Consider the following 19,463-nt stretch of genomic DNA (forward strand, 5'->3'; position numbering starts at 1 on the left):
GGTTGGAAACCAAAACAAAGTCAGAAAACATTTCCTCAGACCATCTCTAACCACAGTCTTCAGTCAATTCCAGAGAAGGAACTCATTAGAAAACAGGCAAGTTCATCCCTGAGATGCCAAAATCCCGCAGAGGAGTGAGACACGCAGGGGAAGGTGTCATGCTCTTACTCGCCGCATCTGGTCCAGTGCAGTAAGCATCTGTTCTAGCTGCTGCATCTTCTGCCTGGTCACCGACTGGTTGTTTCCATTTAGATCCTGCATATCTGAGAAGGAAGGAGAAACTCCCTGAGCACAGGGAACACTCCTTTCCCTAATAACTAGGCTCCCTTAAGCACCAGCAGCCCCTGAATGCTCCCTCCCCCAAGTCTGAACACAGATGAAGACAAACAAGTCCTGAAACTCAAGTAACACAAACTCACTTTCTACAGGAGATTTTAACGTCTCTAATATTCACTTGCCTCCTTGACTCTTGAGGGTTTTATAGTTGAAATCAAAGTCATCCTGGAGATTCTCTACCACTTTCATTTTCTGTTCTAGATCCTGTTTAAAACAAACAGAAGCAGAATTAAAAAAAGTTTTCCCTTGGGAGAGGGAAAAAAGTTTCTGAGAAGAATTAAAGCCAAAACCTCACAAAGGATACATGCAGGACCCACAGGCAATACCCCCAAGAAGCGCTTCACCTGGACTCGCTTCCGAACATCCTGTAGGTGCTGCTCCAGCATCTGCTGCTTCTCCGTCACCACGGCAGCTGTGGGGTGGTTGGCCTGGCCCCCTTGCTGCCAAAGAAGGGAGTCAACACACATGTGAACACAGGAAATATGGGGAGAAAAATACCTCTGAACAGTCTCCACTACCTGAGATGTTGCTGCCATTATGAGGGGAAGGGAAACAGAGCAGCGAGCGGGGCATGGTAGCAGGAAGTTACCTGGCGGCCGGGGCTCTCCAGGTGCTGTCAGTGTGGTGCCAAGAAGCTCTCATAGTCTTACCTGTGTCCTACCTCTAGGTCATACTATAAACCCACTCTTTTTTTTTTTTAACAACCCACTCTTTGTATTGTACCTGGAGACCATATGTTGAGCTAAGACACGGTCTCTACCTTCAAAAAGCTCTTAGAGGTTAAGTACATAAAAAAAATTCAGAACCATTTATGACAGCACATGTTGGATGCCTATTTAAATATATAGAGTGTCTGATACATTTCAGTGGGATAATTAAAAAAACCCACCTGTCCCAGGGATGAAATTCCCTATCAAGAGATATTATCTCAGGCGAGAAGGGGAGGAGGCTGGTGCCTTGATAAGGCTGAATAGCACAGGAAATTTAAAAATAAGTTTTGTCCAGACTCATAGAGAAAACAAACTTACGGTTACCAAAGGGGAAAGAGGAGGTGCAGGGATAAATTAGGAGTTTGGGATTAGCAGATATAAACTAATATATACAAAACTGATAAACAACAAGGTCCTACTGTGTAGCACAGGGAACCATATTCAATAGCTTGTTATAACCTACAATAAAAAAGAATATGAAAAAGAATATATATACGTGTATAACTGAATCACTATGCTGTACACCAGAAACTACCACAATATTGTAAATCAACTATACTTCAAAAAAAAAAAAAAGTTTTGTCAAAGTAATAGGATATCTTCTGACAAAAAAAAGACCATGTAAAAGCCATAGTAACCAAGACAGCGTGGTACTGGTGTAGGATGGAGACATCAACCAATGGAACAGAACTGACAGTCCAAGAAAGCCACTATATACCCAGTTTTCCAACTAGAAACTCCGCTGCCTTCAATTTCACAGTGAGTGACCGAATCTTCCTGGCTCTATACTCCGTAATCTCTCAGTTTGATCTCCAGTGCCACCAGCTCAGTTCAAGCCCCAACTCTTGATCCCTTTGCCTCTAACCTCTCTCACGTCCAGTCTGCTCTCTAAACTGCTACCAGATGTCTCCAAAATCAATCCTAAAGATGCCAGTTTTAGAGGGAGTCATTTTCTCCCTTTCCCACGGTCCTTGTCCAAGCCCACAGGATACAAACTTCCCTTAGAAGTTTCAGGAAGGCAACCTCCAACCTCATTCTCTTGGCAGCGGAGTGACTCATCTGATTGGTGAGACTGGTAGAAAGATTCTGTGCACACAGAGATGTTCAAAGAGCCTGGCATGTATGCTGGTGCCTCTCTCCTCCCACTCTCGCCTTCTGGGGCACACCCGGGGCAGGAGTGAGGGCCTGGTTTCCAGAAGTTCTAGAGGCCTGTGTCTCTGGGTTCAGTGGGTGTGACTGTGTGGTCTCTGAAGCTCCATATGGATAGCTGGGGCAGTGCCGCCCTGCAAACCCAATCTCCCCACCCTAGGACCTAACTCAGGGGGCCCCTATAGTCACACACCCAAGCCCTGCTTTCCAGTCTTGTTTACCAACAATACAGCTGATATTTTAATCTGCATTCGACTCCTACATCTATTTCTAAACTGGCACTGCACTTAAAGCAGGGAGATAGATGTGATCAATTATCACCCACAGAAAGCTGCTCCTAATACTTTAGTGAGAACTCTTGGCTCCCCACTGCTTCCGGGTATAAACAGCTCGGCCCAGCACAGTCAGATGTTTCATACTATTCAGCAACTTAGATCTTCCCCTCCTGTGCTTCAGCCACCCCAAGCTACCCACCCTTCCCCACATACAACATGTTTTCACTCTGACTCCCCCACACCCTGTCCACTTGGCCTGGCATGTGCTTCCGCCTCAGCACACCTGGGCTCATTCACCTTCAAACTCGGAGCGAATGTTTGCTCTCTGGTGAAATCTTACTCAATTTTCCGAAGCAAGAGGACCCACACTCTCTACATTTTTCTCACTGGAAGTGTTTGTATACCTATAACCCCAGCTAGACTGAGAGCCCTGGTAACAGGAATCCCATCTCTTTGTTTTCCTATCTCCTAGTGATTTACCCATGAATGACAGCTGGGAACATGCCAGATGATGTAAACAGAGAAAATCACAGTGAGGCCTGCGTTGAGGCCTCACATATCCAACTTGTAGCTTTATACCGAGGACTGTAAACTCTTCCTCCAAGGGCCAGGTGGTAAATACGATTGGCTTTGTGGGTCACACGGTCTCTGTCATGAATACTCAGTCCTGCCACTGCAGCGGGAAAGCAGCCAGAGACAATGCATACACAGACATGTGTGGCTGTGTTCCCCAAAAACTTCATTTACAAAAACACGCAGCAGGCTGGATTTGAGGCATGGGTATTGGCTGCCAGCCCCTGATCAGTATGACGGGAACATCCTTTTTGTAACTCTCCTGGTATGGTTGGAGCCTCTGTCCAAGTTGGCTTAAATTGATTATTTTTATCTTATGGAAGAGAATGAAAACATAAAGGTTCTCCACAACACAAAATTCTAGTGATGCACAGATAAGTGCCATTTGCTAACCTCCCGTCTCCAGAGTCCTGAACTGTGAGTGTTATTAGTTACCCTCTCACCCACATCGGAGCATATCAGTTTTCTACTTAAAATTCTTTAGTGGGTTCCCATTTCCTACAGAAGTGGGGATGATGATGATGATGATGATGACAGCAACAAAAAACAGTTAACACATTTATTTCCCATTTAGGTGTCAGGTACTGATGTAAGCTAAGCATTTTACATCCATGAGTCAACTTAATTCTATGAAGTAGGTACTGTTATCGTTCCCAGTGGAGGGACAAAGAGAGTAAAGAGTTTGCCCAAGGTTACACAGCAAATGACAGAGCTATGGGGTTCAAACCCAGATGGTCTGGCCCCAAGGCCCTTGTGGTAAACTGCCCTCCCAAGGCAAAGCTGCTCAGCATGACTAACTGGAAAGATTTTCATGATGTGGCCCTTGCCCAGCCAGATGCTGAACTTCCCACACTTCTCCCAAGAATACATGTGCTCTGTTTCCCTGTCTGAACATGGCCTTCGTTCTGACTAGAGTGCTCTCTCCTTATCGTCTGCCTGATGCACATATAATAAGCCTTAAGTCTCAGCTACAACACTACCTTTCCTTTCTCTGTGATGCCTTCCCTGACTCCCTCAGTTAGACCTAGATGTTCTTTCTTTGTCCTGGCTGCATTTTTGTCTTTAAAAAGAAAAAACTGTACACCCATGTTCACAGCAGCATTATTCACAATAGCCAAAAGGTGAAAGTCACCCAAGTTCCATCAACAAGTTAATGGATAAGCAAAATGCGGTACAGCCATACAATGGAATATTAATCAGCCTTTGAAAGGATGGGAATACTGACACAGGCTACAACATGGACAAACCCTAAGGATGTTATGCTAAGTGAAATAAACCAATCACAAAAAGACACTGTGAAGTAAGCCAGAAAAGAGAAAGAAAAATACCGTATGACATCACTTATACATGGAATCTAAAAAAAGACACAGATGAACTTCTCTACAAAACAGAAACAGATCAACAGACATAGAAAACAAACATGGTTACCAGGATAGGGGAAGGGGGTGAGATGGGACAAATTGGAAGTTTAAGATTTGCAGATACTAACTACTATATATAAAATAGATAAACAACAGGTTTATACTGTACAGCACAGGGAACTATACTCAACATCTTGTAGTAACCTACAATGAAAAAGAATATGAAAATGAATATATGTATGCATATGTATGACTGAAATATTATGCTGTACACCAGAAATAGACATAACATTGTAAACTGACTTAAAAAAAAAAAAGACACACACTGTATGACTCCACTTACATGAGGTAACCAGAACAGTCAAATTCAGAGACAGAAAGAATGGTGTCACCAGGGGCCAGGGGAATGGGGAGCTGTTGTTTAATAAGTATACAATTTTAGTTCCACAAGATGAAAAGAGTTCTGGAGATTAGTTGCACCACAATGTAATGAACTTAACACTACTGAACTGTATACTTCAAAATGGTTAAGATGGTACATTTCCTGTTGTGTGTATTGTACCACAACTTTTTTTAAAAGAAGAGGGAAAAAAAGGGAAAAAATTTCCCTGATTGTAAGATATTAAAGAAAATATCTCAGGGAAAGTAAAAAAGTCAAAAAAGTCTCCTATAACCAATGATGTTTGGTATATATCCTTCTAGACATTTTATGACACACATCAATAAATATGTGTATCATATCCATTTATTTTTCCCATTATGAATCAGATCTCCTATTACATCATCTAACGGGTTATTGTTGCTACTGTATAAGAGAACTACTGCGTCTTAAAATATTTATCTTAAATACAATCATCTTTCTGAACGCTTTGTTAGTTCCAATAGTCTGGTGGAGTTTTTTAAATGTTGTCTCTTGCTTTCCAGTATTTACACTCCCACTGCTTTTTCTGTCGTATTACATTGGCTGGATCCTTCAGAAAAATGTCAATGGCAGGAGGCATCCTCAATCTTGTAACTGTTTTCAATGAGATTACTTCAGTGTTTCACCATTGAGCATCACGTTCCCTTTGACTTCTGACAAATATTCTTTATTGTGTTAAGAAACTCCACTATTTTTTATCTAAAATGGACACAATTTTGTCATAACAAAAATACAATTTTTCTTCTTTAACTTACTAATTTAATGAATTACAATAGCATTCCTAATATTGAGCCATCCTTGCATTCCTAGAATATAAATCATGCTTTGTACATTAAGCAGGATGCAAAAATCCTAACCATTTTCTTTACTGACATTGTCTTCTTTAGGTTTCTATATTAGTGTTACTCCAGCCTCATAAGATAAGCTGGAAATATATATTTTTTTTTCCTACCCTTTGGAAGAGTTTAAATGATACTGAAACAATCTGTACCAAAACAATTTGTTAAAACTTTTAAACCATCTGGATTATTGGCTCTTGGTGGAATAGGGAGTATAATTTTTTAAGTCTTTTTCAATACATTTTTATGGTTATTGATCTAATTAAGTCTTTCCCTTTTTAAAAATCGTATTTTAATAATTTGTATTTTATTGCATTATAAAGTTGTCTGATTTTCCATTTCTCCCAGACCACAACCTCCTCTGGGGGAGGTCATAATAACTAGCACATAGTAGGATACACATGAACATACACACATAATAGATTAGATGATCTAGGTAGATAGATATGACTACCATATATCACTGTAAGTGTTATATGATATCATAGCCTTCTGGTCCAAAGGTGAACTATTATAGCCTTCAGGGAAAGCAACCCAGAACTAGCTATAAAATTTATATACATATAAACATACACACCCTTTGATCTAACAATTCCATGCTTGGAAATCTACAGTAAAGAAATCAAAGCATGAGTGCATATATAAAGATATATAGGGAGATACTGCAGCAGTATTTATAGTGGGGGGAAAAAACCCAGAATGAAGTGAATGTCTATCAAAGGGAGAATAATTTAATAAATTTCAGCAAATCTATACCACAGAATACTGTGCAGCAAATAAAGAAAATGAGCTATACCACTTGACTTAGAAAGATTTACATGACATAATAGTAAACAAAAAAAGCAAGATGCCGAGAAGTAAACCAATTTAAGTGTGTGTGTGTGTGTGTGTGTGTGTGTGTTTTCTATCATTTGTACAGAAGAGCAAGCACATCTTGGCACACAAGAAAGAAAGCACAAGTTCAACAGTGCTCTGTTTCTTCCCTGGCCTCACCTGGGCTGCAGTGGCTGCAGTTTGGAGGAGGCGGGACTCTTCCCACAGGCACCGGGCCACAATTCGGGCAATCTCCATTGGCTTCTCAAGGTATCTGCTCTGTAAGTTGGAGAGAAAGATAATGAAAAGTGGCAGTAGATTAAGGAGATGTGGACCAAACTTTGCTAACTTAAAGCTAACTTCCTCCTAAGTTAACAAGTCAAGGAGTATCCAGTTCAGTCAAACTTTAAGCATTTAAAAGAGAAAGAAATAAGACAAACCAACCAACCAACAAAAAAGATAAAAGAATTATCTTCCTATGAAGGGACCTGGTTACAACCATGTTATTAACATGCTAACATAATATGATTAACTAACAATCACATTATTACTTCAACTGACCAAAGAAGTGAATTTCAGGTAAGGATGCTCAAAGGGCTAGTTACTTCTCCTTTGATTTAAAGTACAGGACAGGTTCTCATTATTTAGCCAAATGAGAAAAGAAACACTTTCGGATAAGAAATCTTAAACCCTCCTCTGCGGGTTCAGTTTCTCCTCCACTCAGTTTCTCATCACACCTGAAGGAACTGCTTGATTCTTCGCAGGTTGTGCTGATAGAGAACATTTGACTCTTGGAGGAAGCGGCTATACTGCTGGTCAATCTCACCCAAGAGATTATGGAACACCAAAGTGGCATGTGATTCTTTGCTGGCTGCATATGCCCTAGGAAAAGGAAGAAGGATAAAGAATGATTCTGAAACCTACACACATGCACACACCCAGAATTCACCACCAAGAAGGAGGGAGAAAAAACAAGTTAAACCTGATGCTTTAACCCATTCATTTTAGATTCATCTTGCTCAGCAACAGTAAATATCATCAATTTAAAAGTTATCAACAATTATTCCAGATACTACTAGCCACTGTCATAGTTCTGTATTTTTAAAATACTTGAGTGAAGTAAACAGACATGCTATTTTACTTTAAATTCTCGGTCAATTCTGTAGTCGGCATTTTAGTAGCAAATAAGCAATCTCAGGCTAGGATGGCTTATTTCCAACATCTCTAAGTCACCTCCCTGGCCCCTCACCTAATTCTGGAAAAACCAGGTCAAAGGTGTGAATTTAACTAAAATTAATAGGTGTATCTGAATACATTAAAGTGAAGGAAATAGTTGTTGGGATTCTGTGCCATTACCTCCTCTATGACTGAATTTATTTCTCTTACTCCAGGTCTTGTTCCTTTAATGAAAGGGGAATCAGAAGTATAGACCCAAATTTTCACCCATGACAGAAGTCTCATTCAGATAAAATATATTTGTATCATGTTCCTGAAGTGTCAGAACACACAGAGCATCTCACCAAGTAAATGAGACCCAAATTAGCCTTTAAAACATCTACCAGCAAGCAGGCTGTTTCACTGTGCCAGAAGACAGCTGCCCATATGCCCTTCTAAATAAAGAAAATGATTTTGCAAAACTAAAACTACCTTTTTATCTTCTGATCTCTTTTGCCCCCTCGCCTGTGTCCGTAAGTTTTTCAGTGGAATGGCTAGCAAAGAGTTAAGCATTGAGCAGAACGTGTCTCTTGACTCAGACTAAAACCTAACGACTTGGGGAGTTTCTCAAGAAGGACTTACCAATCTTGACTCTCAATCCAAGGGGCCAGAAACTGCCGTAGCTCCATCGGGAAGCTGTCACTGTACAGCTGGTGAAGCTGCTCCAAATACCGTGTGTCGAGCTGCTGTAGCTGATTCCATTGGGCCATTCTGCTGGAATCAGGGGTCACAACCGTAAACCACAGTGTTCATATGGTCACTACGAGCCCTAGTAGTAGACAGTATAGAAACAACCCACCTCCCCAACACACATGTCAGTCTGTCATTAGGGACAGATGCTTTGGAAAGGACTTCGCATGTTTCTCCCAGTTGAGAACAACACATATACAGTCACAGTCTCTACCACTGGAACCACATCACAGCTTCTTTCTTCTAAACTAGGATGACAATGTGGGCATGATGCCAACTTCTAGGATCCATTATCTACCAGAGGTATGCGAAGCTGAAAAACTACTTAAGTTCCAGATCTCCATTTCTTCCTCTATAAAACAGTCATAATTCCATCCCTCGGGGCTGTTGAGATAATATTTCTAGAGCATCCAGCTCAGTGCCTAGTGCACAACAGATGCTCCACAGATGTCAGTTCCTTTCTTTCTACCATACACTCCTTTTAGGTGAACTGAGAGGTTTAAATACAGGAAACCCGAACTAAGACCAAAATGTGGGATGTGGATGTTCAGGGAAGACAGAGAGCTAATTCCAAGACTACAGGTTAAAAAGTATAAGCAGGGGTCTGCCTGGCATTATCCCACTCAAAAAAAGAGTAAATTTGTTTTTGGAATTTCTCAGTCTGGGGTGAGAAAGAAGAGAAGCTAAAAACCAGGCATTCCAGTTGTTCCCCAGCTCATGAATACCCCAGGGAAATGCTCAGGAAGTCAAGCCAGCTAACCACCCTGAGTCCCCTTTCTGAAAAGCCTGGGTCATGGAAATAGCAATACAGACCAAGTAGTCTTAAGAAGCTGTAAAGATAACTGTGAGTAGTAGCCAAAGACTAAGGTATGCACAGATCAAAGTATATGGAGATGGCCCTCTGGGACAGCGAGAACATTTACTGAAAGATAGAATACATATAAACATACAGGGGAGGCACAGTGGAGGCAGGTATAGCTCAGTGGTAGAGTGCATGCCTAACATGCACAAGGTCCTGGGTTCAACCCCCAGTATCTCTATTAAATAAATAAATAAACCTAATTACTTCCCCCCCAACAAAATTAAATACACACACACACACAAACACAAACATATACACTTAACTAGAGTGCTTGCTTTATTTCTCAGAGAAGGCATGAAGAAGCACCTAATTACTGGTCCTTTCACTGGTGATAAAACTGACAGGTCTTCTGTTCTCAAAGTAGCAAGTGGTTCAGGATCTGGTGTTCTGACAGAATCTGAGAGGGCTGTGCTGCTCCTCTCCCTGCCTCTCTTGGGCGGGAACAGACACAGAAGATCCCCTCACGTTGCTACTGCAAAGATGGCATCAACTGGTCAAGCTTTCAAGCACCTACTCAGGAAAGCAGGGACAATCTCTTCACAGCAGTCTTGTACAATGAGCAATTAAAAATCCTAAAGCAGCATTATTCAATAGAAATGTACTACAAGCCACATGTGCAATCTTAAATTTTCTAGGAGCCATATTTAAGAAGCAGGTAAAATATTTTTTTAATTTTGCATTATTTTTTACTGAAATATAGTCAGTTTACAATGTGTCAATTTCTGGTGTACAGCATAATGTTTCAGTCATGTATACATACATATATTTGTTTTCATATTCTTTTTCATTATAGGTTACTGTAAGACATTGAATATAGTTCCCTGTGCTATACTACATAAACTTGTTTGTTTTATGTATAGTAGCTAGTATCAGAAGCAGGTAAAATTAACTTCAATCATATGTTTTATTTAACCCAATGTATCTAAAATGTTATCATCATAACATGTGATCATATAAAAATTATTAATGAGACACTTCACATTCTTCTTTTTGTGCTAAGCTTTCTAAATCCTGTGTGTACTTTACACTTACACCACTAAGGTATTTCCCTCCTCAAGTACTAAGGGCTTAAATGCCACTGGTGAAAAAGTTCAGTAAAGCAAAGAAATGAAAATGTCAGTATGAGGTATTTGCCCCAATCAGACCAATTTTGTTTCCATAAATAAACTAAATCTTCCAATAATGTTAGAGGGGAATACGTTAAGTTCCCTGGGCTCTTGGGATTTTTTCTTTTAACGGTGTCTTCCTTCCTCTTAGGCACCTTCCAAACATTTTCAGCACCACTCCTTTGCAATTGTCCCTAGCCCCACCATCTCTCACCCCAAGACTAACCTGCCACAGGACCAACGCGATGCTACTTGGGCAGTGGGACATGTACACCAAACACTGGCTAATGAGAGCAGTAACTGAAGCACATGCTACCCACTGAAGCAGTATAACCATACTGTGTTTTACTCTCAATAAGAAATCAAAGGCCATTAAAACTCTTACAATATTCACATTAGGGCCAAGTTAAAATTTGCCTCCTAGGCTAAAAGCATCAGGATCTGCCTTCTGTTTCTTAGGACCTGATTTGCATAGAAATCTGTTTAAGATGCCAATTTATGTAGATTTCTACTGCATATGAACGTACGCAGTAGACCTACATAAGTCAATACCGTAGTCAGTAGACACGTGGTTATTGAGCATTCGAAATGTGACTGGTTCAAACTGAGATACGCTGTAAAATACACACTGGATTTTGAAGACTTAATATAAAAAGTAAAATATCTCACAAATATTGAAATATTAATATTCTGGATATATTTGTTAAATAAAATATATTATTATGATTAATTTCACCTGTTTATACTTCTTTAAAAGATATCACTACTAGAAACTTTACCATTACATATGTGACTTGCCACCTATGTTTTTTGGACACTACCCCTCTAGATTATGCAGTCAAAAAGCTGTGGTCCTCCTAATAGATGATTTAAAGAAACAGACATCTACTTTTCAAAATAAATTCCAGTATCATAAATCAATAAAAAGAAGACTAATTATTTAACTGCTGATCTTGGATACAAATGTAGAGCCATCACAGTCTGCTCCCTGAGGTTGCAAATGAAAACATAAAGCACTGTACCTGCTTAATTAAAGATTAACATTGAAGTCATGCATAAATATTTGTATTTTCAAACTAACATACCATTAAAAAATTACAAGTTGTTGAAGATTTGCCAATTCATTTCTAGCCTATAACTCAGAGGGGTTTTGTTATTGTTGTTTTGGTTTTATTTGGGGTTGTAGTTAGTTTCAGTAAGTAGTATAATAATTATGTTGTTTCTTAAACCAGAAACCAGCTAATAGTATTCTCCATAAAATTAAAGCACCAAAAATGACTGATTGTATGTTCTACCTCTCAGCCTAATCACTGTAGGTAATACTGTAATAGCTATCTTATATTTTTTTGAAAAAATCATTCCAATTTAAAGCCAAAGTGCAGGTAGTATTTTCAAGGAGAACATGGGCAAAGAGTCAAACAGTGATTTTCTTACCAGCTACTTAGCTACAAACCATATTTAACTAACAGGGGCCACAGGGCAACCAGACCAAACACTCTTCATAAGAACTGTATATCCTTAAGAGGTCACTAGCCAAATTGTCTAGGAAAACCACTGCCAACTAGCTTTGTGCTAATCGCTTTACTAGGGAAAAAAATTTTTTAAAGCCCACTTTATTTAACAATTTCAATTCTGGTTTTTCAAATTACACATTAATCTGAAGAACTCCACTAAATTCTAACTAAAGTATTTCTTATCTACGGAATAATTCTAAGTCTATGACTTAATAACCACTTTCACTGAACTCCAGAACACAGAAAGCGATTTGCACAACTATTTGAGTGCCCAGGACCATTCTAGGTGCAGAGGAGAGAAGTCAATTCATCCATAACGGTGGCTGGTTTAGGGTAACACACGCTCTTAATTCTCTCCAGGTGTTTATTCAGTTTAGGTTTGCAGACAGTAAATGTTAGCAGATAAAGGAAAGGTAAGTGTGATCCCGTTTTCTACAACTGAAGAGAAAAGAACAATAAAAATGAAACAGCAAGTCACCAAAGACTTTCTGAACTTTTCAAAACAGGAATTTCTCAACCCCTTGGGGATAACTTACCAACAACAAGTCATAAGGCAAAAAACTATTGTCTAATGGGGAACTTATTACTGTAAAGATCACTAAAAAAGTTTGTCCAAGTCACAGTTCTCATTTATACACTTCACTCTAAATAAACCAAGGGGTATGTTGAGAATCACAGGTCAGGACCACTTACAAAAGGTTTCATTATACCAATCCCATAAAACATCGTTTTAAATTAACATTTGTTCTTCACAGCCACGCACCAGCGGATTTACCAAAGGGCTGAGTGAGGGAGTGAGGGGTGAAAGTGAGGGGAGACACGAAAGCCAGAGACAATAATCCAGAACAGAAAGCGATCGAAAGATAGTTTCTGTTCCACCTTGCACTGTGTCACAAGATTTTTCTTTGGGTTTCAGCCATACTCTATGTTAGAAATACCTATATTGTAAATAGGACATATTTATATGCATTTGTATTTCATCTGTTCCTACACTAAGCTCCTCTCTGCTATCAGGAAAGGCCCAGGGACTAAGGCAACTCAAGTATAAAGTAACATAGAAATTGTACTGATTTCTAAAGAAACCAGTCTTTGTAAGAAGACATTTTTAAGGGATTATAAAAGTAATAATCTTCACTGTGGAAAATTTGAAAACAAACACCCAAAAGATAAAATCACCCATGTCCTATTATCTCACTATCTAGAACTACAATTGACATGTATATTGATATAATTCTTTTCAATCTATCTCCGAGTGTATATATATTTGTTTTTTCTTGAAAGTTGGCATCATAGTATTTTTACAACTTCGTATTCTCTTTTAAATCTTATTGTATAGTAAATATGTACTACAGAAAGATTTCTGCTTCAAGTCCACAGAACAACTGTTTGATTTCTATCAGTGCTTTCAATGTAATCCTGATAATTCCATTCGGAGCCACAGAATTTATTTATATTTATAAGCTCCAACAGTTTATTCTTACCATACCACATTCCAAAAATAGTATGAGGTAGCTACAAACTCATATTATTTAAAGTAAAATGAAAGTAAATTATGGAGGAGAAAAAAAGTGAGAAAAACTGAAAGACAATTAATGCTACAGAGACACTCAATCTTCTTGAAATTGTCACTGTTGAATCAAAGGCGTAATGAGTGATAGGGAGTCCACATTTAGATATTACAGCCTCAGCTATTTAACTACTGGTAATTCAACCATTCATAAACACCCCAGACATTAAAAATTTGGAATTTCAAATTTACAAAGATAATTCGAAATAAGTACACTTTTAAATATATAATTTCACGGCTTATAAATCCAAACAGCTCCTTTATAAAGTTTAAGACTAGATGTTTGCCTTTACAATAAGTCTATATAGAAATCTAGTTTTGACTTCCTAACAAGACAAAATTATTAACACTTGAGTGCCCAGTCTGAACTAACCTTATTGTAATATTCAAATATATTCAATTACAAATAATAAGATTTGCTTGAAAGTCAGAAACCAACTCTTCCTTGCAAAAATAGACACTCAAGATACAAGAGAACTTGAATTATATAGTTCCCTACTAATGTGGCAAAATTGAGTATGAGAAAGAAGTATCAAATAAATGACTGGGCAGTGGAGCTCGGAGAAGGCAGGGAAAGAACAATTTTAATAACACTGTGGAGCACACTCAACCCCTAAAAGTCTGCTATCCCTCATTCTTCTTATTTCACTTTAATTCTTGGGAAAGTCCAAGAATCTTGTGCTGAGCACATGACTTTTTCCATTCCAAATCCTGCCTCATGTAAGCTCTTACCACTGGCACCACTTTTGTATAGTTATCTAACTTAAATCCAGAAACACAGAGAACAAAATGTATCAGATTTACAGTTAACTGTAAGAGGTGGAGACTAGCAGGAATGTAAACTACCAGCAAAAAGGAAGGAAAACCTGGTGCTCTGATCCATGAAAGACAATCAGGATTTTCAAAACAAAACCAAAAGCACTGCCCCAAATCTAGTGCTCACCCAGCTACCTTTGGGAAAAAGATCCTGAAAACCATCTATTGCCAAAGCCTCTTATTATTTCAAATCTAATCGTGTTAAGGAGTTTAAAAAAAAAAAAACAAACCTGACGTATTCTCCATTCTTGATTTGGGATACGCACTACATTTGATCACAAATATTTCGGATTAAAGGAGCAAGAGCATAACAAACATAATTCCCTCAAAAACGAAAGTAACACAACTAGACACGCTTTGTCAATTATGGAGAGTGAAGCTTATGGTTAAAACTGCCTGAGAACAGGTCTGAGCTCTAGACAAAAACCACAAAAGAGACCAAATTGGTGTCACATGGCCTCCCCACTTTGTGACACATCCCTTCCCCCAATCAGACACAGCCCTCTGATGAATGTGGTGTGAAGCCAAGGACAGAGAGACCAGACACTGGCTGGACCTGGGTCCAAGCTCTGCCTGCCATTTCAGCTACTTGTTTGGGGGACATTACTTCACTACTGAACAGCCTTCTCCTTTAGTAAAATGGGGAAGCAGTCCTCTTTTAAGGATTGTTGCAAAAGTTTAAAAAAAATAAGGGATGTACAAGGATGCTTCCTTATCTTGGCAATTATAAATAATGTTGCTGTTAATAGCAGGGTGTATGTATCTTTTCGAATGACTTCTTATTTTGCGGTTGGCTTTATTCCTTTGATAACTACGTAAGTTTAAAAAGCTAAAGCTCTAAACGTTCTTAGAAACAATGAACAGGACATATATGTAAATTTTAAAAAATATGTGCAGTATATTGTGTATATGTATTTACATGCAATATATTGTATATGTGCAGTCAAATTGTAACAATTCTACCTAACAAAACAGAGAACTGAAAATTAATAAGTAAACCTAAAAAAAAAAATCAGGGATTACAGCATCCCTCCTACATGTGCTAGACACCCCTCATTGCTGTATTGTTTCTTCCCCTCAGAGCATCCCTTTCAACATTTCATATGCTAAATCCATTTCCTCAATGCCCTGGGAAACAGAGATTCATCCATCAGATTAGTCCTGTTAAACGGTAAAGTCCGCTTTCCCTGCTGGTAAAATACATGCATTTTCTGGGTCTCTGTACCATATCCTGAGGGAGGGAGGGAGTAATGCTGTGATTTGGCGTCTGGAAAGGGGAGAAGGAAGGGAGAAGAGAGAGTTGGGTGGTGACCTGATATCTCCATACATAGTCCACCTAATACAGCTCCACATTTTAAAAAGACTACAGGTCAGAACACTAAGTGATTTCCAAACGAAAGAAAAAGATGAAAAAGAAGAACGTTGGTTTAAGAGCAGTCCAAATAACTAATGATCATCGTTAATATTTATTTAGCACTCTTTTAAGCACTTGACATATATTTATTTCCTCATTTCATCCTCACAACAACCCTGTGAAATAGATACTACTTTTATATCCCATTTTACAGAGGAAGAAAATGAAGCACAGAATTTTAAGTGACACCCAAGATCAGACAGGTAGTAAAGGCATGGAGCTGGAATCCTAACCTAGCCTGTTTTCAGCATTCCTGCTCCTAACCGCTAGGCTGGGGGGGGGGGGGTTTAATTGATTTTAAGTAACCCATGAACCAACCATAATATTAAGCCGATGTGATCTTATGGTATTTCAACAGACGTATATAGTGTTTGAATTAAAGGGTCTATTAGTCCAGCTGTAACTGGGGCACACCTAATGATACTCTAATCGTATCACAATCTAAATGGCTCACTGTGAAACACACACATTCAGGAAGGGGCAATCAGGGTGTGAGGCGTCCAAGAACTGGAATATTTTGCCCAGTAAGAAGGCTTGGGTTAGAAGTGAGGTTAGGAGGGGAAAAGATAAATTACAGAAGAGTGGCTTTTTAAATATTTGATCTGTACATGAAAGGGTAAATCACTTAAGAACCAGAATCTGTTTTCCCACAAATTCTACTCCCAGATTCTGCTCTCTGGAGTAATTCTCTCTGTATGCAGAGGGTCCCCACCTGTAGGTTAAAATTACAAGGGCAGATATATATATATACATACACACACACACACACATATATATATATATATATATATGTGTGTGTGTGTGTATATATAGATTTTTTTTAATAAAAAATAAAATAGAGATGCCTGGGACCAAACCAGATTCCAAATCAGAATTGCTGAGGGTAGGAACCAGGTTTCAATACTTAAAAGCTCTTCAGATGATGCTAATACCTGGCCAGATTTAGCACCTCAGAATAAGAGCAGAGATCAGGACTCAACTCAGGGTGCAAATCAGAATCACCTGAGGGGCTCGGAGATGCTGGAGGCTGGTCCTTACCCCACATGTACTGAATAATTAGCTCCAAGGATGGGCAGCTGTAACGCAGCAGAACACTGTGGAGACTGCATAAGGGGACTACGGCATGAGATAAGGTCGGAAGGGCTCTCATGTAAGCCATACTCAGAAACAGGGACTCTCATCCAAGGGTAATGGGAAGGTCTGAAAAGTTTTAAGCAGGCAAGTGACAATTTGACCCACATTTCAGAAAAGATCCCTCAAGATGCAATAATCAAGGTGAAAGATGGAGGCAGTCCTGAGCTTGGGTGGTAGCATCAGAAATGTCTTGAAGGGAGCATTTTCCAGAGATACGAAAGGGAGATCTGATGGGGCTTGGTGATGGTTTGAAGGGCAAAGGTGACTCAGAGAAAGGGAAGAGTAAGGGACAACCTCCCAGGTTCCTTTGCGTTTGATGGTCAAATGGAGGTTAAATGTTCACCCTGAGAAATGGCACAGCAGTAATTCCAACACTGGGAGAACAATTGCTGGACAGCCTCTATGGACTGCTCAGTGTATGCGCTATGATCAGGCTGGATTCCCTCTAGACAACAAGGTTACTGCAATCCAAGAATAAGTGCTGCAGTAAAACTAGTAAGTTCATTCTTAACCAAAAAAGGTCCAGGGTTTTTACTCCAGTGACTGATTGACTCCTTTTCTGAGGGGAATGGTGGAGTTTAAGAAAATCCACCAGAAACCTCAGAGCCAAAATACACCTGCGCCACGCACGACAAGAGCTTTTATCTGCCTCCCCACATCTGCAGGCTTCCCTCCAACCCATTTTCCATACTGTGAGTAGGACACCTTTTTAAGACATAGACTTGATCTTGCTACTCTCCTACTTAAAAACCCCGCTAATGACTCTGCGTTGTTCTTAGGCTGAAAAACAAAACATGTGTTACTAAGGCAGCAGTGTGCTGTGCTTAGAGCCAGGATCCCAGAGCCACATGTCCAGGCATGAATCCAGCCCCACTGCTGAGATGGATGTGAGCTAGTGCCAGTGATTTAGCCTCTTTGCATCTCAGTTTCCTCATCTATAAAAAGGGCGAGAAAATAGGACTCACGCACAGGGCCACTGGCCACAGCTGGCACACAGGGTATAAGTGTTTGTAAGTGTGTTATTAAGTGACCCATGGCCTGGCTACCCCTGCCTTTCTTGCCTTGGTTGGCACCAGCCTACTGGCTGAGCTCCTGGCACTCATCCTGCTCAGAAACACTAGGGCCTCCCTCCACAGCCCCGCCACAAGCCTTCCTTCTACCACCATGACCATCACTTGGACCAGGGCACTGTGACTCCTTAACTTGCACTTGTAACCTCTATGCCCGAATGCCAGCTCGAGGAGAGGAAGAGCCTCAGCTTTTGCTCACTAGCGTGTCCTCCCCTTCACCCCCCAGCATCCAGCAGGGTGCCCAGCTCATAGAAGATACTCAAAACACACATACTGAGTGAATGAAGTGCTGGTATGAATTACAACTACACTGACTGAACCAGATTCTCCCAGGCAAGGACATTGCCTCCAGTAAGAAGTATTCCAAGGAGCAGACCAACTCTTTCAGACTTGCTGTTTGAAAAATTCAAGGATGACCTTTCAATAAGTAAAATCACTGCACATCCCAGCTCAAAAACACACACCAACTTCTCATCGTCCAATCCAAAATCTTTACCCCTGGCTAAGACTTCCCAACTCCTTAGCCAGCTTTGACCACCTCTAGCATCTCTCTCCAGCCTCCAGATGACTTTCAAAATGGCCTGTCTTCCTGAAGTCAACTTATTCCCCCCTCGCCTAGACTTTGTTCCTTTTCTTTCCATTCTCACAGATGTTTTTGCCTACAATATTCTCCCTTTGAGGGCATCATATGTCCCTTTCCTGTCTCTGTTGGAGAGGCATTCCCTGACCCCACCCCTGGCCCAGTCACGGCTTTGACTCTGAATGCCCACAGTACTGACATATGCGGCCGAGGCTTTTTCTTGTTTTGATTCCATCACCTCCACTTGACCCTCATGTATCATTCTAATTTAGAGCTTCCAACTGGATATTGGATTTAAGATACCAAATGAACATTTCCTTTGTAGTTTCCTTTACTCACATTTGCACACACACATAAATACCACCTCCACTGCAAAAAGTTCCTCCTGAACATCACTGATGGTGACAGTACTGAAAAGCATGGCACAAGTAAGGCAACTGCATCTAGGAAAACGAGACTAGCTCTACCCTATATGATTGGCTACCCAGAATTTGGGGGTTTTTCCAGAGAGAAGCAAAGCATCCTCCCAATGAGCTGTGACTGCTGAGGGACTCACCCTCACAGGAATCAGAGGCAAGGTGCCAACTTTTTAAAACAGGAGTAGAGCCTCTGAGAAACAGTTACAGGTTGGGCAAGCAAACCATCATGTCAAAATGTCCAGGCTTGAAGGCAACAAAGGGAGGAGAAGGACAAGTTGCTGAAAGAAAAAAAAAAAAAAAAAAAACCTGTGGGTACTGTTATCTCTCGCCAAAGCCCAAATATAAGACTCAAAAAGCATCCACTGATCTGGAATGCTATGTAAGTTGTTAATATTCTTTCAAAAGAGGCAACTAAAATAAAGCAGAGGAAGGGAATTCGAGTTTCTGGATCTCAGTGTCACAGATCCACAATACAGTTCAATACTTACTAAAGAGAAGGATGAACCTTTCCTCAAATTTATTCAGGTCACTTTCCCTATAAGAGATGTTAAGGTAACCAGGTCACTTAGCATGGAGCATGGATAACTAGGGCTGAGAAT

The 19,463-nt window shown here is 39.9% G+C and overlaps 1 protein-coding gene across 6 annotated transcripts in view; it reads right to left on the reverse strand.

Moving 5' to 3' along the window:
* STAT3 (signal transducer and activator of transcription 3) overlaps positions 1-19,463 on the reverse strand; it is a 58,053-nt gene that overhangs the window by 18,428 nt on the left and 20,162 nt on the right. For 5 of the 6 annotated variants that reach the window (XM_031468750.2, XM_031468748.2, XM_031468749.2 and 2 more), the window contains exons 2-7: positions 8,275-8,403; positions 7,215-7,359; positions 6,658-6,756; positions 681-776; positions 459-540; positions 169-263 (exon numbers count right to left, since the gene is read on the reverse strand). In XM_031468750.2, the coding sequence (XP_031324610.1) occupies positions 169-263; positions 459-540; positions 681-776; positions 6,658-6,756; positions 7,215-7,359; positions 8,275-8,402 (645 nt within the window). In that variant the 5' untranslated portion in view covers position 8,403. Of the gene's footprint in view, positions 1-168; positions 264-458; positions 541-680; positions 777-6,657; positions 6,757-7,214; positions 7,360-8,274; positions 8,407-19,463 lie in introns of all 6 variants that reach the window. The other variant, XM_010981785.3, reaches the window with a different exon arrangement.

The sequence above is a fragment of the Camelus dromedarius genome, chromosome 16 (assembly GCF_036321535.1).
Source record: "Camelus dromedarius isolate mCamDro1 chromosome 16, mCamDro1.pat, whole genome shotgun sequence".
Classification (NCBI taxonomy): Eukaryota; Metazoa; Chordata; class Mammalia; order Artiodactyla; family Camelidae; genus Camelus; species Camelus dromedarius.